The sequence below is a fragment of the Leuciscus leuciscus genome, assembly GCF_965113295.1.
Source record: "Leuciscus leuciscus genome assembly, chromosome: 1".
Taxonomy (NCBI): domain Eukaryota; kingdom Metazoa; phylum Chordata; class Actinopteri; order Cypriniformes; family Leuciscidae; genus Leuciscus; species Leuciscus leuciscus.
The window spans coordinates 53061316-53083277 of record NC_138725.1 but is presented as its reverse complement, the minus strand read 5'-3'; the positions used below and the strand labels follow the sequence as shown (position 1 = coordinate 53083277).

The 21962-nt window shown below is 39.9% G+C and overlaps 1 protein-coding gene and 1 long non-coding RNA gene across 3 annotated transcripts in view; one reads left to right on the top strand and one right to left on the bottom strand.

Annotated features, from left to right (window-relative positions):
- Positions 1-419: 419 nt before the first annotated feature.
- c1ql1l2 (complement component 1, q subcomponent-like 1-like 2) lies at positions 420-21951 on the top strand. Its single transcript, XM_082143439.1, has 2 exons — positions 420-1630; positions 20028-21951. Exons 1-2 carry the CDS (start codon positions 1019-1021, stop codon positions 20205-20207), a joined length of 792 nt encoding a protein of 263 aa, XP_081999565.1. The 5' UTR covers positions 420-1018; the 3' UTR covers positions 20208-21951.
- The window catches only part of LOC309479585, a 63022-nt gene continuing 61714 nt past the window's right edge, over positions 20655-21962 (bottom strand). For both annotated transcript variants that reach the window (XR_014199324.1, XR_014199325.1), the window contains exon 4: positions 20655-20752. This is a non-coding gene — a long non-coding RNA (uncharacterized lncRNA). The remainder of the gene's footprint in view (positions 20753-21962) is intronic.

Below are 21962 nucleotides of genomic sequence, written 5' to 3'. Positions count from 1 at the left end.
AAAGCTGTAGAAGTACAGATTTTGCAGCGAAGTGGTCTTTTTTGGATTGAGGAGGATGTTTTCAGTTCTTAAAAGGACAATGTTTTCAGTGTTTTTATCTTCCAAAAAAAAATCTATAGAAACCTGTGTCAAACATCAAATCTTAATGTTTACTGTGAGCTTTTTATGATGAGATTGTATGTGTAATCTTTATCTCCTTTTATATTTTCCTGTGTTGTCCCCTCTTCTCCTCTCAGTTACTTTTCTTCCTTTCCCCTGGCTGTATCGTTGTGACAGAGAGGGAGAAGAGAGGATGGGTGTGTGTGTGTGTGTGTGTGTGTGTGTGTGTGTGTGTGTGTGTGTGTGTGTGTGTGTGTGTCAGGGGGGGTTGCTCAGTATAAAACCCTCAGTCTGAGAAAACGCCTCTGCAAACATACCCTGTCTCTCCTCTATATCTGCTTCTCTCGCTCTCTCTCTCTCTCTCTCGCGCGCGTACACGCTGTCCTTCACTCCCATGCACACACTCGCTCACTTCATCCTCTCTTCCTCTTTGCCGCCTCTGCCATCCCTCATTCTCTTCATTACCTAGTGCAACTCTGTCCACCAGACAATGGGATCGACTTTTTGGGAGCGCGTGTGAGCGCGTTTGCATGCATGCGCGTGCGTGTGTGAGAGCGTGTATGTGTGTGAGTGAGATTGAGCGGATGTGGGATCTGTGTGAAAGCTCTTTCCAGCCTGCCCAACGGATCCAGTGAGCCAGCTTAGCAAACCAGGCGTGCACGGAGCTAGGAAAGCGTGTGAGAGCGTGTGCATGTGGGTCTCTTTCACCCTCACGTGCTCCTCTACACATTTGGGATCCTAGGGCTTGGCACCTTTCCCCTGGGACCCCCTGCACCCCTCTGTCTTTCTCTCTCTCTCTGCGGTCTCCTCTTCTCCAGCAGTCACCATTTCGGCTCCCGGCAGACCCACGCTGGCTGCCCAGCCACTCCCGCGCCTCAGCCTGGGCAGGAAGACCCTGGTAGCGGCCGCTGTAGGGGTCATGCTGGTGCTGGTGCTGGTGGTGCTCATCCCTGTGCTGGTCAGCTCCGTGAGCAATGACAACAGCCACTACGAGATGCTGGGCACCTGTCGAATGGTGTGCGACCCGTACCAGAACAAGGGCACCACCACGGGCATCACCAGCACTGGCTCTTCTGTGCAGGCCGAGGCCGAGGCTCTGGCCGACCACAGCAACATGCCCCCACCCTCCACGCTCCTCCAGGGGCCACAGGGGAAGCCGGGCAGGCCAGGCAAACCCGGACCTCCGGGGCCACCAGGGGAGCCAGGGCCCCCGGGTCCGATGGGGCCCCCGGGGAACCGGGAGGACGGTGGCCGAAATGGGGTTCTGAGTCTTGACAAAGATGGAGCTATCAGCACGGTTACATACAACACGCACCCACGGGTGGCTTTCTACGCGGGACTGAAGAACCCTCACGAGGGCTATGAGATCCTCAAGTTCGACGATGTGGTCACCAACCTCGGCAACAACTATGATGGCACTTCGGGCAAGTTCATCTGCAGCGTGCCGGGCACGTATTTCTTCATCTACCACGTCCTGATGAGGGGAGGTGACGGCACCAGCATGTGGGCTGACCTGTGCAAGAACGGACAGGTGAGTGCCAAATTCTTATAAGAGTTATATATGACCTTTTTTTTTTTTTTTTTGCTGTTGAAATGCTTAGCTTTCACATGATCATAATATATGTCATGATCATGTGATAGCTAAGCTTTTCAACACCAAAAAAAAAAAAAAAAAGGAATACATTTTCTAAAAACTGAAATAAAATATTAACTTATGTCAATAAGAATATAAATACACACACACACACACACACACACACACACACACACACACACACACACACACACACACACACACACATATATAGCCTATATATGTATTTATATTCTTATTGACATAAGTTCATATTTTATTTCAATTGTATAGTTTTTTTCAGTTTTTTTTATTTTTTATTCTGATCTTTTTCAAGTATTGTTTCTAAAATCGTGTTGCAAATCTATAAAGCGCATTTCTTCATCTCGTGTTAGAAGTACGTGCTGGTGGTTTGAGCTGGTATTCACAGAGCGGATCTTAAATTAATTAAGCTGTTAATAATGACCCCACAGAGGACAAAAAAGGCTGTCGTTTGTCTCTCTCCTCCGCTTTTTTTTTTTTTGTGTTTCGTGTGAAACTGGTGGGAGACGCAGTAACATCTGCTGTGAGTTCCTCGTCCCCCAGAGCACGCGGGTGAAGTTCGCACAGCTGCGGCGCCTGAATGCGCTAAATGCGCGCTGACATTGTGCGCGTGTCCCCGTTAACAGAGGACAGAGATTCTATCTCTCTCTCTTTTGAGGAATTGTCTTAGCATGGGACACTTAAAAGTTTGCCACTCCAAACTTTTTAATGAAGTGTCCAGTGTGTTTAAAAAGCGCATAATTATAGCCTATATCTTTTTTCAACTTAGGAGAATATATTTTGTTCATTGATGTATAAATATTGCAAAAGTTACATTTGGTGTCATTCATTTTATAAAGGCTATTGTCATTACATTTAAGGGAAAACACTAAGCCATTTATTTATTTGCAGTAAATGTTTTACCGCGAATGTGGCTATTTTCCGCGCGAAGCTTATTTACGTAGGCTAATGCTCATTAATTAGGGGGCGCGAACGAAAATGCCAAAATTTGATATAAAAAAAAAAAAAAACGGCAGCGCGTGCCAAATCGTGCAACTTCATGAACTTATAATCACAGTGCCAAGCTACAGCCACAAACACATCTTATTATCCCAGCATGTCTCAAGAAACGACCGTTTAATGGTATTTTACTCTCTCCTTTTTCTACATGTCCTTTTGCTGTCTCTCTCTGTCTCTCTGTCTCTGTCTGTCTGTCTGTCTGTCTGTCTCTCTCTCTCTCTCTCTCTCTCTCTCTCTCTCTCTCTGTGTGTGTGTGTGTGTGTGTGTGTGTATGCATGTCTTTCCCTCTGTTCATAGCTTTTGTTGTTTGCGCTATTTAATAATAAAATGTGGAGTTGTACACGATATACAGTGACACAGTGACACCTCAGAAAGTGCACAAATAGAAACAAATATAGACATAAGTGGAACGTGCGATGTCTAAGGATCTGAGATTATTGTTAAGGTTTTGTCGACACGGTTGTAATTCCTGATACAGTATTTATTAGAATGCCGTTATATATTTATTCTGTTGGAGTAGTTTGGCACGCAAGACTAACTCTCAAGAGGGAGAAAAGCGCACGTGCAACGTCATCCACAGAGTTCTGCCGCACGCGCAACGGGGGTGACAGATGGAATATAATTATACAGTAGACTTTAGAGTCTCTTCGGGCTCTAGTGAACAAGAATTCACATTTTCAAATAGGCTAGTCCTACTGAAATATTACATCGTTTAGGAAGTGTACAAAGACACCACAAGGCCAGTTTTGACTTTTAAAATAAAACTGTCCTGTAGCCCAGGCAGACAATTGACAGCATCTTTCATAAACATAGGCTACTTAATCACACTCAATTAAATGTAGGCTAATTTCAGGCACTGCAATGGTAATTATATATGTATGTATACAGCTCTCATTTTAATAAAAAGCCTACAATTCGTTCTTGCCACATTTATTTAAATAATTAAATATTTCATTTGTCAATGCCAAGGTTTATCTGCTCTGATGTGTCCTATATATTGTGCGCTTTAGTGCTCATAAACTGTCTGGCACCAATATACTGCGTTATTGTGCGTGTTTTACATAAACCAATCAATTAATAAATGCATTTCAGACATTTTTTGAGTTACAATCTAAGTTCACAACGATAAGCCTACTGGATGATCACAGAATACACTACATTTCAAGCTTTATTTTGCTCTTAATGTCTCCCATTTGCCTCGATTCAACAGAAAACGTGACCCATAAAGTGTATTTCTCAACATGTAATTTTAACTGTTTAGCTAGCCTAGAACTGCACCTGGAATTGAAAATGGGGTGAGGAGACTGGAGAGCATCACCTGGCGGGCGCGTGCATGTGTTTTTAGTCTTTCTGTGGCCCGGTCCGGAGGTCAGCGCGCGCAGGACTCAGCGTTGCCGCAGCAACCGGAGCTTTCGCGAGATAGCCGATATTTCAGTTCAGATAAATACAATTACCGAGGGTTATCCGACTGCCGCCGCCGCCGCCACGAACATCCAGCAGCCGCTCTTAGAGCATAGTTCAACTCCTATAAAGAAATTGTCACAGAGGAAAGAATGCCAGACGTTTAAAAGCTGGCCCTGAGGGTAAGCAGAAAAATGAAAGAGATAATAAAAGGAAGCTATAACGGTCACTGTAATATCTGGAAATGGAATTGACCGTTCGCAAAGACCCGCCCCCCTAGTTACTGTTGCTATGTCCGACAACTGCCACGCCGCTCTCACACACCATGTTCTCAGGCAGTGAAAAATACATCGCGGAGCAGAGAGGACACAGTCAACGCGCTGACAGACAGGACAGACCAGGTTACTTTTGATATGAAACAAAGTCTCAACTCTCAAAATTGGTTCTTTTTTTATAGAAATTTAAACAATAAATACCGTTTTGTGGCTCTTTAATGTGTCTGACAGATCGTTGTAGAGCCTCAGTAAAAGCTGCTCGTGAACCGATCATCCCCTCCTTCCTGTTAATTTATAGCATCAAATAAACATGAATGAACTTAATAAGGAATGTTGTTTTAACCGCGAAAAGACACACCATTTTTCAAGTTCAAATCCTCCAACGTTAATCTAGCCTACTAATTCTCCTGACTGCTTTGTTGGACAAAATTGGTGGATTCGGCGGATGGCGGATTATGATTGGTCAGATCGCCTGTCAATCTAATTCCCTACTAAGCGTCTATTGAAATGTTTCTTTTTTTGTTCCCAACATGTCTTAAACTCTCTCTCCCTCCTCTGCTAATGTGTTTCTCACTACCTATCTCTTTTTAAACCTTATAAATGTAATCATGTTCTTTTTCATTAGATCAAACTAGGCCGCTCACTGAGACAGAGTTCTTATAAGCGCTGCCTGTCTTTTATACTCTAGCTGCCATATTAATTTAACTCGTCCAGTCCCTTGGTGCCATGATAATGTGGGCAGATCTCTTCCTCTTAATTAAGACGAACACTTGCTTCTGTCACAAACACATCCTTAATCTGATTACTTGTGCTGTAATCTGAACACAGACCTACCAATCAACCACAGTGAAATGCATTCCTTGCAAGAAACCAAAAACAGCACTTGGGAAGATTGCAAGTTAGCAGACAAACTTTCTAGCAGAGACGTTTACAAAGGTCTCTATACTTCTCTGTTGTGCAGCTAAAAAGTTTGTCTGCTAACTTGCAATCTTCCCAAGTGCTGTTTTAGGTTTCTTTGTTTTCACAGTGTCCTAACTAGATTGCCTAAGCAAAACCCATAAAAGAAGTACACTAATGGCAAAGGCAAGAACAGGCAAAAACTGCTGGGAGCACAGTACTGCATTAATGGAGTGTGTGAAGGAAGAGCATTGGGAGAGCATATGTTGTCGTAAAGCACCGTCTGTTGAACACAATGGGTCCTGATCTCCAGAGACCCTCCTCACAGACACTTTAGGCAGACATGGGAGACAAGCCTTCCTCCTGAGAGCAAGCTAATCTTTATAAAGTGGTTACCGCCTCACTAATTAAACCGCTATTCCAGATCAGAGCAATTGCAGCAGTGTGTGTGTGTGTGTGTGTGTGTGTGTGAATGGGCATACAGGACCTCAGGTGAGCTGCTGCTGAATTAGCTGTCTCACACCGTTCCCTAACAGTTTAAAAGAAACTTTCACTATTTAACTTTGTTGTATCCCTCTTACTCTGAATGTATGTGAATGCAGTATAGTGTTTCTTAATGGCAGTGATGGAGTGCTAACAGACTTTCAGCTAGTCTACTGTATCCCTGCGGACTTACTCTATTCTTCAAGCGGCCACTGACCATACCACCATACAAACCCACACAGCTGGTGTGCAAGATGTGTATGTGAGTGTATGAGAAAGAAAAAAGAAAAAAAATTCTGGTGAGACTGCATTCTGTGTGGAAAATATTAGCGCTGTAATTATTTATATTGAATGGATTTTAGCTTTAATACACATGCTCGTACACAGAAGATGCATTTCTTTTCATCCATTTCCACTCCTCTTTCCAAGCTCCTTCTTTTTATTCCTTGCCATTAATTTTTTTTCTTAATTTGCCAAATATTTCTGCCAGATGGACATGTACAAATGCCTGCGAGTTCCTTTTGAAACTCCACTGGCTTTGCAAGGAATTCCACTTCAAATGTGATAAAGGAGTAAAAAAAAAAAAAGAAAGACTGGGAAAAGAAAGGCGTTTGTAGTGTGCCAGAGTCTTTTTAATCGTAATTAAAAACTTTGAACCACATCCAGACTGTGCTGGCACCTGTCCTCATGTTCCTTCTGTTGATATTGTCATTAATCCACCCAAACCCATTCTGACTTCATTATAAGCAAATGCATCCAGGCACTCTTTGTGTTTCTCAAGAGGCTCCTTCAGGATAATCTTGCTGTCTCAGACCACACTCCAATGAACATACACACCTTCATGCATGCGCAGATGTGCGCAGGTATCTGAAGATTCACCTGTTTGGTTTAAAGCTGATTTATAAAGTACAATATGTTTAACAGTAAGCTACAGTAAAGGGATACTTCACCCTAAAAAATTTATTTCTCTCATAATTTACTCACCGTCACGACACGTATGACGTTTTCTTTTGCCTTGCACATAAGAAGATATTTTGAAGAACTGTTTTCACCCATACAGTATAATGAAAATTAGTGGGGTCCAAAACAACACTGACTTTAACTGTGCAGACAAGACATTTTCTCAAAATATATTATGTTATGTTCAACAGCAGAAAGGAAGTAATTCAGGTTTAGAAAGACATGAGGGTGAGTAAATCATGACAATGAATTTTTGGATGAACCATCCCTTTAATCATGACATTCACTCAGTCCTTCTTTAAGAGGGACCAATTTTTACAAGATGTATAATATAAGTCTCAGGTGTCCCCAGAATGTGTATTTGAAGTTTCAGCTCAAAATAACCCACAGATCATTTATTATACCATGTTATAAATGCCTAATTTTGAGTGGAAGGAAAAACATGTTGTTTTCGTGTATCTTTAAAGGTGAACTATGCAGGTTTTTTACCTTAATTGAACAGCTTCAGAGTCATTGGAATGGTTATATGACTTTTTTTGGGTTGAATGGTGGTCTTCTCGCACCCCCCTAGCGCCTTTGAGCAGAAAAACCACCCTTACAACTTTGGGCCTGCGGGCCGATGGCAAGCGACCGTCTTAAGTCTTTGAGCCATTTATTCAAACGATTCGTTCAAAACGGTTTGTTCAAAACGCTGAATCATTCAGTAATGAAAACACGGTTGTGTGTTCCGTTGAGATGCGTTATGGTTCTGCGATGATCTTTGTTTGGAACTATTTTCGCTGCTGAAATAGAACAAAAACAGTAAATATTGTGTCAAAAATGTATGTGACTTAATATGAATTGCTTGTTTATTGAACTGTCATTGTGTCATATGAAATCACTCACATTTTCAGTCGTGATGGTATTCAGCACTCTTGATCGTGTGATGTTGCTTAACTTAACATAGGCCTACATTTTTACCGCTGTATGTTCACTTAAGGCCAATTTATACTTCTGCGTCGAGTGTACGCCGTAGTGTACGTCGTAGGCTACGCACGTAGGCGACGCCGTCGTGAGCATTTATACTTCTGCGAATGTCTGTGTTGCTCTGCAGTTACACCGCCGAAACGCTAGTTGGCGCGGGTGGGTTTTAATGTTCCACTGTGTTTACATTCCTCGCGCCTGTTTTGAGTTTAGGTTTCTACGAGCAATGGCGACTGAAGGAGTCATACAGATGGCTGTATTTCTGCACTTCTTCAAGCAATCTCTCGGTCACTTGGTCTATTTCCATGGCTCTTCACTGATCTTCGGAATTTAAAAATGGCGGGCGGGCGGTGCAGAGTGCAGAAGATCATTCCGGAAATGCGTAGGTGGAAACGCGATGCTATCCAGCCGACCAATCACAGATCTTGCGGTCCGCGTCGCCGCGACGCGTAGTTACATTTTTGAGGAGGTGCGTGTCAGGGTACGGCGAAGGGTACGAGGTATGGTACACGTCAATGCGTATGCTACGCCGTACCTTCTACGCGCACCCGACGCAGAAGTATAAATTGGCCTTGAGTTTCTCTGTGTGAGCTGCGCTCATTTGTTTCCATTTCTTCTCATGAGACGCGAGCCTCAGCAACACAACCTTGTTACCATCAGACAGTCAGCGGCTGTCAGCAGATATATATATTTTTTAACAATAATAATTTAAACATTAAATTACATTTAAAATGAACAAATATTGTAAGTAAACAACAATAGCCCAAGTTGAGATTTTAGAAGAGTTAGAAGATTTAAAAAAATTATTCTGCATCTATTTTTAGGTGTGAACCCGTGGCTACGCCTATACTGTGAATGTAAACAGCAAGTAAAGAAATACACAAGCTTCCTCTGGGTTAGTGACATCACAAACCCTAAAATTGACATAAACCCGCCCCCGGGAACACGCAACAAAGGCCATGAGAAGAGGAAGACTTGTAGTAGAGCACATTTGGGAGTCTGCTCAAGCTGTCGCATCCGTCTTTTCACATTTATTGCAATACAGTACTTAACATAAAGGCAATAGCATGTCACTCTGTTGGCATCTTACAACAGTTCCCACACAAGAGATTTATAGGTTATCATGACAGAATATGCTAATCAATTACTTTTAGTTAACTCCACATCAACTACATAAATTCATTAACTAACCATTCAGAAATGTCCTGTTGCATGTTGTCACTTCTTCTTGAGTCTCTCCATCATTGTTGGACCCGGTTTGAACATAAAAGGCTAAACGTTTTTGAAATTTTCAATGCATGTCTATTGTGAGGTAATCAGAGCTTCTAACACACAATTTTAACATGCTATAAAAAATTATCTGTGGGGTATTTTGACCTAAAACTTCACATACACACTCTGGGGACATCAGAGACTTATTTTACATCTTGTAAAAAGGGGCATTATACCACCCCTTTAAAGTGAAAGCAGCATAATATACATTACCTATAGGTAATATTGGCTGTTCAAATGAATCAAACAACAAAAGAAAAACAGAAAATCAACTTTAGTAGCTTTAATAAGAATACATTTCTTACTTGAATGCTGCTGTTAAATGCTATGGCGAGTAGATAAACATGGCGGACTGTGTACTGCTCACTCAGGACGGGGTCTATGCTAGTAGGACAGAGTCCGTCAGCTGTCGTGTGCAATGTGATGTCACAAAAGCTAGAATCTGCAAACGGCTTGTTCTGAGACACTGCTTATGATTTATGGGGATAAAAAAAGAGAAGTGAATATATTTTTACCACTGACTGTGCCAACAAACATTTATGTTCAAACACCATGTAAAAGTGAATTTTGCTTAATAGGTCCCCTTTAAGATGTCTTTGGGCATAGTGTATGCTTAAAGGCAATTGTTTTTACATGCATAAAATGTGCTAATATAATTAATATGACTAGGAGAAATATGAATAATATATGTGTACAATATGTGTGTGGGGAAAAAAACACACTTCACCATCTGGAACAGCAAAAACGTGTTTTTAATTAGAGTTCAGTGTTCAGTTACTAGAGTCAAACAAATTACTCATGTTTAATTACACAGCGTACATAAATGCAAGTGTTGTTCATTGGTATTTGGATGAGGAGAGAGACAACAGACTGCTAGAGGGAAAACGTCCCCCAAATCAATACTATTTTTGCAAGAAACAGGAAAAAATACATCCAGTATAGCTTGTGCTATAATTATTTTAGTTGAAGTAGCCTATACAACATTTTTCACTTGTCTTTTCAGTCAGAAACAAACTTATTATCCTCAAAATAACCCCCTAAAGAAAGTCTGCAGCATCTTTTAACAAGTCCAATAAGCAGTCCTCTTCAATAACAGCTTGCTAATTTGCTTTAGAGTTGTAGGGTGTACTTGCGTTTCAGTCAAACACATTCTTCTCGCTCTCCACTCTTCTAATCAGCTGTTGAGGCACTGGGGCGGGGCCTTTGCCCCTGATGTGATGTCTAATTGGACACTAAATTTGCCGCCCAGTGGAGCAGAACATTAAAACCAGTCTAATTGGGTGCTGTAGGGTTATTAGCACTGGATTTTCCCATGCTGCGAAGAAATGCCACACATGTCACATGTGTCAGGGTGAGACGGAGCAAACACTGATACTGCGGAGGAATCCATCATTTATTTATAGGCGAGAAACTATACTTTTAAAACACAGACCTTCTGCACCTCAGCTCTATCATTCAAATATCCAGCCCAGAGATACTTCAGCGGAACTGCTGTGAGCGTGTATGTTGAATATATGCACTAAAATAGCAGCGCCTTCTGACTGTGGTCTGGTCTGTGACTCAGAAGGAGACCCTCTACTTCTTTTAATGAGCAGAAATCAACACACTCACTCACATGTGGTCATACTGATACCCGAACCCCCTCTCGACTCTTGTTTTCATGTGTTCAGCACACACACACACATACTCTGCTGTCACAGGGAATAACAACTTGCCCCTCGGCAAAGTTCTTCAGTAAACATCTTGATGCTTCAATGATGCTTTCAATGACTCCACTCAATTCCACTCAGACGCTACAAACCTACGTACGTCCACTGCGACTCCCTCGCTCAGCCCACTTACTTGATCGAATTAGTTAGCGCGTGTATGTGTGTGTTTAACACCTCGATCACCTTGGAAAATAAACAACAGCTACTGTAAGATTACAGCTATCCGCCCAGCGCCAAATGATGAATAGGGCAATTCATGAAAAATGTATCCTGCAGCAAAAACCATGCGTTTCTCCCTCGCTCCCTCTCCTCATCTTTCTCTCCCTTTTCCTCAATCTCCCCCAAGACTAGAATTACTGCACTCTCCTCATTATGGCACTGAGAGGAGGTGAGACTACTCTATCACATGATAATGCGTTATAATGCAGCGAGATGTTTCATTAAGCAGCTGCACCGCTCAGAGGCTTCAGAGAGGGGCTTTGCGTAGAGGTCAGGCCACTGTGTGCATCTTCAGGGGGATCCGCCACTTGTGGTTTAGGGGAATATTTATTGCTTTAAGTGTGAGGTTACTAGTGTAAGTCGAGCTTGACTGACAGTTCTTTTAAACGAACCAATTAAACTGCATCTGTTTGTCTGCTATATCACTAACAGTTGCTTTTTTGTGGCTGTTACTTCAGTTTGTGATTGTTTGCATAAGTTTGTCACTTTCTAGACGGAAGAATAGGACCTAATGTAACAAACTTTTCAGATTTTGTTTTTATAACGACTGTTATAAAATATAGTTGAGAAGATTCAGAGTGAAATAACCTAAGACATTTTTCAAACTTTTTGATGCCAAGCACGCCCAAATGTAAAGTAATTATCATGGCTGGTAGGCCTATATAAAGGCAATAATTCATAAAATATAAAAACAGGTGTATATTTGCATGCATAATTGCCCGTTTATATTAAATTAAAATAAAGCTAAATTTGCTTTGTAATTGAAATTTAAAGGCCAAAATATCTTCTTTATATTAAGCTTCCTATTTATTTTTTTCTTCTTGTATGCCCCCCCCACCGTCTGTCTGTCAATTACATATTTTTGTAAAAAACCTTATTAAATAAGGTCTAGATTCACCTATGCTGTACACTGCAGCCAAAATATCCATACAAAGATTACGAAGATCCATAATGGATTTAGTTATAAAAGACTACACATGTTGTAAACTACCTGGCTGTTTTGGCAAAAACCTTTATTAGAATAGATTATACACAAATGACTTTTCCAAGCAGTCTAAAAATCTCTGTGAATCATTTTTTATTTTTTTGCGGGGGCTATTTTGTGAACTGTCTTCCTTGACTTCAGCTACTTGAACTGCGCATGAATCAGCCTGTTTAAATTTCTTTTAGATGCATAAGTGTGAGTAACTGATGGAAAGCTGCTCTGGCATTAGCTGATGGCTGTTGGCATCCTCTTCTTTAGCCAGCTGGCCCTCGTCTATCATGGCCATCAGCAGACAACATGGTTATTTAAACTCCTTCTCAGTAATAACTTTATTAGCAGTAGGCTACTTCTGAAGTTTCATCAAAACCTTTCCTTTTCATCGCTATTCATCGTTCATTCTCTGCGCAAACACCATGGCCCGTACTTCTCAAACAGTTTTAATCATTGTTTAAACATTATATCAATGTTATTTAAGTATTCCTGGAGATCGCTGACAAGACAAAGAGCAGCTGGGTAGATTAATCTCTCCGGGTGTCTCTGCGACAGATGGAAATTAAAGCGTGGCACCTTCACTTTTGTTCTCCACAACTTATCTTGTCCTTAATCAGGTTTGCTTTGCTAATAAACCCAAGTGAAAAAGGAACACACGTCCGTCTCTTATGTCCTCAGGATTTTCACACAACCAGCAAGCATCTGGCTCACTCTCTTCCACGAGGGGATTTTTCTCCGAGCACGGTGTGAAGAGCTCTGCTAAACCTCGATCAGGGATGCAGCTCACAGTCCACCTTTTAAGTATAATTAGAGGCAGGTGCATGCTTCAATTAAACTACACTACCACTTACCTTCTAAGAGCCTGTAGAAGTCAACTGCGAATGAAAATTAGCCACGTTAAAAATTGTACAATGGTCCCTTTTCTATATTATATACTGGTGTCAGTCACAGAAAAAAAAGCAAGAAAGAGAGAAGGAAACAGGAGGACTTGTCCATCAGGATTAGTTTGCTTTCCATAGATGAAATGTTTCATATCGTTCAGAGACAGATCAGTCTCTGGCAGGGAGATGCTGCTGACATCTGTAAGAAAATCCACTGGCTACTGCATGCGTTTCAGTCGCAGCACGCTTAATCTCTCCAGTGACTGTATTAAGAAATCGAGCCAGGAAATTTAAAGGATAAGGTGTAAGGTTTGGTTTATTAAGGTGCAGTTTTGGTACGTAAATTCCAAGGTGTATGTTTGATTTCAATAACACATTCATTGTAAAATTTTTTAAAAAAGGACATAAATTGCTATACATTTTTAAGCACAATCACCTTGGCTGTGTAAGTCATTTTAACTTAAAATACATTAAACTGACTTGAAAACTGACTGACTGACGAGTTGAATCTCGTAAAAAAAAAGTTTAAAATGGCTTAACTTATTTTTGTTTTGTTTTATGAGTAATGTAAAAACATTTGTGTCATCATGTCATTTTTACAGTGTTTCAACTATACAGATGTGATACGGTTTTACAGATGATCTGAAAAAAAAAAGCTAAACAATAAACTGGGGTTTGATGACTATTTAAAATAAACTAAATAAGCTCTTATATATGTATTACAGAGAAAACGTTTGAAAAAAAATGCAGTTTTTATTTTATTACACTATAAGCATTTGATTTTTGAAGGGTCATGTCACACTGAAGAGTAATGGCTGCAAAAAAAATTCAGCTTTGCCATCACAGGATTAAGTTACATTTTAAAATGTATTAAAAAAAAGAAAACCGTTATTTTAAATTGTACAAATATTTAACAATATTACATTTTACTGTATTTTTTTTTAAAAAGAAAAAAAAAGTAGTCTTGTTGAGAATGGGACTTTATAAAAAATTTAATAAAAAAATCTTATTTATTCCAAACATTTGAATGTAGTGAACATTTGTAGTGTATATATAATAATAGAAACATTGAAGATAATTGAGTGATTTCTGGACTTTGCTAGGTATCCTATACCATCCATCTATATAAATTGACAAAACAAATGATTTATGATTATGTCAGATTATCTACATGTTTAGACATTTAGCTCTTTGATCAGTCACATAAATCTTGCAATATCACCAGAGAGGTCATTCCCTGAAAGTCAAAAAGCCATTCCATAATGAAGTCTATGGCAGACGCATGGCATGTATGTGCTCTGAGCACACACCGACTGTTTTCTAAAACGGGGACAAACAGATGCGTGTCAGAGCAGGGCCGCCGGTTTCCGTCTGTTTGAAATGCTAAATGCAGGCTGTCTGTCCCCCTCACCCAGCCCTAAAGCTCAGCAATGTCTTTGGACTTACATTCTTTGACTTTGCCCAACTATACCACCTCCCTCCCTCATTTGTTCCCCATGGACCTGTTTTGCAGCTATTTCACTCCATGTTAAATGAATATTCTGGGATAAATATACTGTGCTATATGGCAGCATCCGTGGCATGCTATTGATTAGCACAGAATATCATTTCAATTCAAACTTCAGTTTGAAAAAACAAACACAACTGATAAAGTTATTCACTTATAAAGGAAGTCTATTTAGGGCAAGTGTGCAACGGTTGCCCCATAGACTTCCATTGAAAGTGCATTTACACGTTTTTAGTTTGTTTTTACAACTACGATTAACAATTATGTTCTGTGTTCATTGACAGAATCACACAAAAGCTTTCTAAAGAGCCCAGAATATTTATTTAAATCTCAGCGTTTATTGCAGTGACTGTCTTTTTTAATTATTTTGTTTAGGACTTGGCTAACACAGATTCTCCGAGGGCATCATAAAGGAAGGATTTACCGTGGACCTCTAAGAGGCAATTGATATATCCATCCTTCTATTTGATTTCTGTTTACGCAGAGTTTGAAATGCCTTGTGGTGTCTAATTGCTCAGGATATAATTTATAGTCATAGTGGCCTTACCAATGAAATCAGTTTTATAGTATTGTCAATCAGAACACAGTTTCTGTCATTAAGTCTTTATAAGAGTTTTTTAAGCTTAGATTTCAACCGCAGTTCAATTGCTTTTTAATTACCCTGAAATGATATCCCAACACAGCCAACAACGGAAGTCCGGCTTCCCAGAGGAAGCTAATATTAAAAATAAAAAAAAAGATTAAAACGTGTTTCATCGAAATCCTCTCCAACAAATCCCACGCACTCCCCGGGCACTAAGAGCTAACCCTTTAATAAGGCCGCCATGCAGGCTGTGTGTGCTAAAGGCGGATTATTTGACATTAATATGCACCGGACGATCGTCACCATGGATTCAGAATAGCAGACTTTGTTTGCACATCGATATTAGACTCACCAGATTTAATCAAGAAGGTAAACAATGAATAGAAAAAGGATAGAGAATAAAAAGAGAGACAGGGCGACACAGAGTCATCTGGGTTGAGTGACGGGCAAGTCCTCTTGCATTTGACCGACAGCGACTTTATGCAACGACAAGACGCAATAGAAGCTCTGCAGTTTCTTTATTGCACTGAATGTGCCATCCAAAGCAGACCTTACTTCTGAATTAAATACTGGCACAATATTTTCTGAACACTTCTCTAATGTTTCCTTATGGCTTTATAAATATTAGCAGTAGTCACAAAAAAACTATTCATAGCCACAACATCATACACTAGTAATTATGTAAAACTGTCCATGACTCGTATAAGTGTGAATACAAATCAATTCTTTTGTCTGCCACCCCGAAGCTGTGAATTACTTTGTTAATGGTATAGTTCTGTCAGTCTTTATATCAAGTATATTCAGAAGATGAGAGTGAGATGAACCCAGACTTGCATGAATATTCAGTCTGCCATTTTTCTCAATCCTTTTTCAAATCATGAAAACCAGGTGAGATAAACATTAATGGTTGAATTTTGCAGATTCATATCGACCATCAGCAACATTCTCCCCACCCACAACCCTAATATAACCAACAGTGTAAAAAGAGTGAAAGACATTTTGCTTTGACCAACTGAGATTAATGAAAAGATGTTAATTAGAACAAAAGAAACTAAGAATTTTGTAATATCAGGAAAGTGTTGCTAATGCTTTGAAACATGTAGATGACGGCAGAAGAATAATTAATTTACCCTTTAAAGAAGATTTGTAAAATAAACAAAATGTGTAAAATGTGCAGAAAATATTTGCCATAAATATTATTGCAACACTTACTAGAAGTGAGGTGGGGCAGTGAAGATGGTGGACAGATGGCTACAGGGTCGGAGTCTGTCTGTCTCTCTCAATCCTTTCTCATTTACATCACCAGCCGTCTGTTCCTCTTACCTGAGCTATTGATCGTCTGCTCTCGACCTCTCAGACCTCAAGACATGGATATAGATGGAAATAGAAAATAGAAAGAGGAGAAAAGGGGAAAGAGAATGAGAGCTGAATGTCCTAAGATGATGTCCTAATTGGATGGAAGAAAAACCAGACATGCATGTGAAGAGATTTATAAAGGAAACATAAGAGAGACTCAGGTAAATGAGAAAAAGTTTTTTTGGGGGAGAGGAAGTACGTTAACCAATATACAGTGTTCTTAGTATTTGGACAATTTAGCCACATTTAAAAAATATATGAATGAAAAAAATAAAAAATAATTCAAGCTACATTTATTTCGAAGACATATAGCACACGCAACGCAGACTGTTCAAGCAAAACATATTAGGAAAAATAAGGTTGTTACAACACTTTCTGGTTGTCAAAACAATGGAATATGTCTACAGTTTTTGTTCGATATTTTGTTATCTACTGAAATGACATTCATAAAATTCCAAGTGTGGCTTCAGTGTGCAAATATACTTTGGGGTTCTTGTAAATACAGATGTCCCAAAGTCTTCGTCCAAGAATCCTGAAGCTTTCTGATGGCTGTCGAACTGCCATATCTCACTCTTTTCCATGGCCTTGTCACATTTCTCTCCATTCCTTCTTGCACTGCGCTCTGTCCATCATAATTAAAGAACACATTACAGTCTCTGGCTGACAAACCCACTGCCATTCAGCTCAAAATGAAAACTAATGAGAGGGCTCCACTGTGTTTGCTGATCCTACCGCATCCCTGAGGAGGGCTGGTCCACCTCTCCGGGTGATGGAAAGCTCCAGATCCTTCTCTCTCTTTGGCTCAGAAAGTGGACACTGAAAGAAGAGGGCGAATTTTGGCCAATGTCACTCAAGCCGCGCAGCACTCTAACGCTGGCACATGTGTCAATGTGTCCGATCAATAAGGAACAATTCTGGCAAGAGCTGCCTCAGCACAAAATGAAAAACACAGCAGAATCATTCGATTTGATGAAATTGACAGCTCTTTTCAAGATAGGTTCATAATATTCTCTCTCCCTCTGTTTCTTTATTGCATTTTCTTTCACCATTTGCTTCGTCTCTAAAATCAAAAGCTGATATGGCCCTATTGAGATTTTAGTAGCTATCTCTGCTGAAATTCAGAAGACCTGATTTTGTTTCAATTTAATCATTCCACTTCAACCTTTTGCAATCCTCACAGTCCTGGCCTTGAGTAACTAAGTTTACATATTTTGTTGGCTACTTACCTAATAATTAAATAAGCATGAAATATTGATTGATTTTAAATTGTTTGAAGAGATTATTTATCAGACTCCAAAGTTATCCATATTTAATAAACCTGGATATGTATTCCAGTGTAAGCATGGAGAACAGTTGTGTGTTTTCATATCTGCATTTCAGATTGCGCTTGAGTAAAGTGTATTTAGCAGCAGCTGGTAAACCAGCGCTGCACCACTACCCATTACACTTCAGCACTGCAAGCTCATGTGTCCCTCTACAGCCACCGTACTACGGCCCAAACATCCATATGGCCTTGACCTCAGGGAATCCCCTCTGCCAGAGTATTTACAGGGTGTTTGTGTGGATGAACGAAATTAGACAGCCACACACGCACATGCATACCCGCAAACACCAGCCAACATTTCAATGGGACAGGTGGTGATATAATCAATCCAGCCATTTACTCAAGCAACACAAACATACTATCTCTGTTCCAAAACCTAGAGAGCTGCCTCGCTGCCGCACTGTCTACATAAACAGCTGCCTCATATAGGCATAGGCAGCAACTCCACACACCACACAAATAGCGCTACACACAGAAGATGCATTGCATGATTCAAGCAATTGATTAATAGTCTACTTGAATTGGGAAATACAGAAATCTCATAAGTTCACATTTAATTGACAAATTTCGATTTATCAACTAAATCTGACCCATAACTGATGTTTCTCAAATAGAATGATAAAAAAAATATATATATATTTCAGTTCGGTAAAGCCAACGCACATGTGCAGTCCCAAGCGTACGTCTCAGGTCACTGACTGGTTCGATAGAAACACAACTTATAATTTGCAGGTGCAGTGATTCAATGACTTTACCAATCGCCCATTAGCGCTTTTATATAGAACGCGGGACTTATTTCATCAAATTGCTGCACTTTGTCCAAGAAATATGAGTGAACAATTTTAATATATTCATAATCCTTAGTTTGACATTAGAATGTTTCTAAGTTAAGTCAGTTTTTCTTTTTAATAAACTAAAAACTCTTTATCTATAATTCGCAATATGGATTGTAAAGTTATCTCACCGAATTTGCATTTTTGAATGTGTATTTTTCACTGCATTCTGGCATTGCCTTTTTCACAAAAGATAGATGCAGAGATATCTAAAAACGTGGCTGAAATTGGGTTAAAAAATATTCTGGCATTATCCAAACCCGGAAGTCTTTATTTCTTCTGTACGGTGGGGTCCATTGTTGTTTTGAATTCAAAAGACCTTCATTCTATGGGCAAAAACAGTTTGTCAGAATGTCTTCTTTGTGTTTCACAAGATAAAGTAAGTCATGCAGGTTTAGAACAACATAGGGGATCAGGACAATTGTGGGTGGCCTTGTAAAATGTCCTTTTATACAAAAGGCAAAGCATTAGTTTGTTAGTATGTGTGAATGCATCAGACTGTTTTACATAGCAAAGTCATTTCTGACTCTTCCCCTTCCAGAACCCTGGTTCCCTCTATATTTCTTACTAGTATTGCCAAAGAGTGAAAGCCACATCGTGTGGGAGGGACACACTTACACACACCAACTCCGCCACACACACCACCATACACTGGTGTTGATTATAATAGTGCACCGGGGTTTGCTCTAACACCTCTGCCTACGGAGTCTCTCCCTTGAGTCTGTAAAAATCCTTTCAAACAGAACTCTTAATTAGATGTAACAGAGGTCATCTAGAACCAGAACACAAGGACACACAAATACACACCCACACAAACACTTCCTTCCTTCCTTCTTTTTCTTTAATAAATAACATAGACATTAGCACTTATCTGAAACTTGGAAAAAAAAAGTCAGCCTGTCACATTCAATGCTTTTAAAACGTGCTCACATTTTACAGCTTCTTGTGAGCGAGATCCAGACAGACAAGCTTTACGTATTCATGCCTTTACCATTTCGAAATTTAATTCACCAGACAGATTACAGAAATCCTCAGCAATTTCCCTAACGCTGTTGTGTGGTACTCGAACAAATCCACAAATATTAAATCCATCAGTGTCTCAATCTTTTCCCGGCCCGCTCAGGTGAACAGTTGTCATCAATTTGTAGCGAGTCTGAATGTGTGTCAACGATTACGTGTTTTTATGCATCCCAGAGTCTTATGTGCGCTTATGTGTTGGTGGATATCTAATACTTACTATTTAATGAGGGATATTTAACCTTTGCAGAGGTTGCAGATTTTAAGTATCAGTGTCAGAAAACGAGATTGGCACTAAATTGTATTCATTACCTTGGTGTGAACCGTACAGCTGAACGGCTTGTGTGTTTTTTATTAATAGCTGGAGAAAGCTATCCATAATATCCCTATACATCACAATGGCAGTTGCTTGGCTGGCGCAGGACCTTCAATTTGTGAGAAGTTACTTGCCAAAAAGTTATTTAGTCAGAATAAATGGCTAATTGTAAATGGACTAATTGTAAATGGACTGAAATCCAACTGGTATATTTACAGCATCTACCAACCATCACGGTCTAACAGAACCATGCCAACCAGCTAAACCTTGACCGACAGTGTTCAACAGAGATTATTTTCTGTTACTGAACCTCCTTGTTTGTTTTCTCTCTCTCTCATGTAGGTGCGAGCCAGCGCGATCGCTCAGGATGCTGATCAGAACTATGACTACGCCTCTAACAGTGTGATTCTGCATCTGGACGCTGGCGATGAAGTCTACATCAAACTGGATGGTGGCAAAGCCCACGGAGGCAACAACAACAAATACAGCACCTTCTCTGGCTTCATTCTTTACGCCGACTGAATATATGAGCGCAAGAGAGAAGGAGTGGGAAAGAAAGAGATATAGTGAAAGGAAAAAGGAAGTGAAGGAAGGAGCATTCATCATCCCAGAGCTTTATTTTATCAGGATCTCTCCATTGCTTCAGCACACATTTCACAGAAAGAGACTCACTGGAATTAGGTTCAGTAGCTTTTCTTCGAATCACCTTATTGTTCGATAAAAGACAAGGAAATAAAGTGATAAACGTGACGTTTTTCTCTTTCGATGTTGAAAGGGCATCTTTGCTTTTCTTGTTTTAAGACTCCAAGAGTGACTGGCAGAGATCTTTAACCTAATCATCATGTGCTTTTCCTCAGTAAAACTTTCTTTACCCACAGATGTCTAATGTTAAAAATATCCCCCGGCACCCTGTTGAAAAAAGTATTTATATAATTGTAACGCTCATGTCTAATTAGATTTCTCCTTACCTCTATGTTGGACAAAGCACCCCCTGTTGGCTACTGTTGGTTACTGATTTCCATCTGCATTCTTTCCATGTGTGTTGTACTTCGTTGGGACTGCAGTAGCTGATGAGAATTGCGAATGAATGTTATTCCTTAAAAGCACTTGATACTCAATTTAAACAATTGATACTCTGCTACCCCCTCTTCCCATGACTCCTTTCCTCCCCTGTCAATTAGCACTCGACCCTAAACTCCCTCCTCTCAGCCACCTTCCGCCCCTCTGCGCTCCTGCAGAAACTGCAGATGACTTTCTCTTTCTTTTGAACATGAGTGACAGTAAATGATGACTTAAAGGATGCTTATATTTTAGTATTAGTTAACTTAAAGTAGAATGAATGGAAAGCCTGTGATTGACAAAAAACAAACAAAACAAAAAAACAGATTGAACAGTGAAATACAGAGGTCAGAAGTGTTTGTTAAAAAAAGTTTTGATTTTCAAGAGGGGTGAGGGATGCATTTCTGGGGAGAGTTGAGGTGCGGTTGAGATGTTTCACTTATCACTCAATCATTCCTGCTAACAAATTCAACAACCTTCAGAGAGAACATTTACACTATTTTTATTTATTTTATCCTGATGGGACGAAGGAATGTGTGCAAATGAGGTTTGTTTGTAAGCGTGCATGTACGTTTCTGAGTGTGAGTGGTGTGTGTGTGGTGTGTGTGTGTGTGTGTGTGTATCAGTACCAACACCAGAGCATGAACTACATTTTGTCTTTGCCACATTATTGGTTTGAGAAATGTGCTATGCTTTAGCAGGTCAAAGATGTGATATAGAGCCAATGAGATTGCATCAGACACGTTTAGCTAAGCCTCTACAGAGAAGATATAAAAGAAACAATAAAGCTGTAAATTAAATAAATCTATGCTATGTTTGTCAGTCCTACTCTATCTTTTGGAAATGTTGAATAAATTTAAATAACAAATGGGATATTTGAAGTCATTTGTGGTGTAATGTTTTTTTTGTTTTGTTTTTTTGCAAGAAAACAGTTTTTGGGAAATAGAATCCCATTTGCATAAATCTTCCAATTTATCTAATATTTCACATTATGGGCCATTTAATACATGCTCTAGTCATTTGAAATTACATCAGAATAAATAGGAAAGCAACAAAGATTCAGATTTATGCCTCTACTTCTTTTCCGTCCACAGATTCCTCCCTCCCATCCCTCTATTTTTATCTCGTACCTGTCATCTGGCTTGACTCACAAGAGCACACAGGGGGGGAAAAAACAGCTGTAGACTTAACAAAAGCTTTTATTAAGTGTGCCTCATT

Bases quoted from the DNA above. Each gene is read 5' to 3' on its own strand.
- c1ql1l2 (XM_082143439.1), top strand. From the start codon at position 1,019: ATGCTGGTGCTGGTGCTGGTGGTGCTCATCCCTGTGCTGGTCAGCTCC. The intron at 1,631-20,027 runs GTGAGTGCCAAA...TCTCTCATGTAG, and splicing joins ACCTGTGCAAGAACGGACAG to GTGCGAGCCAGCGCGATCGC.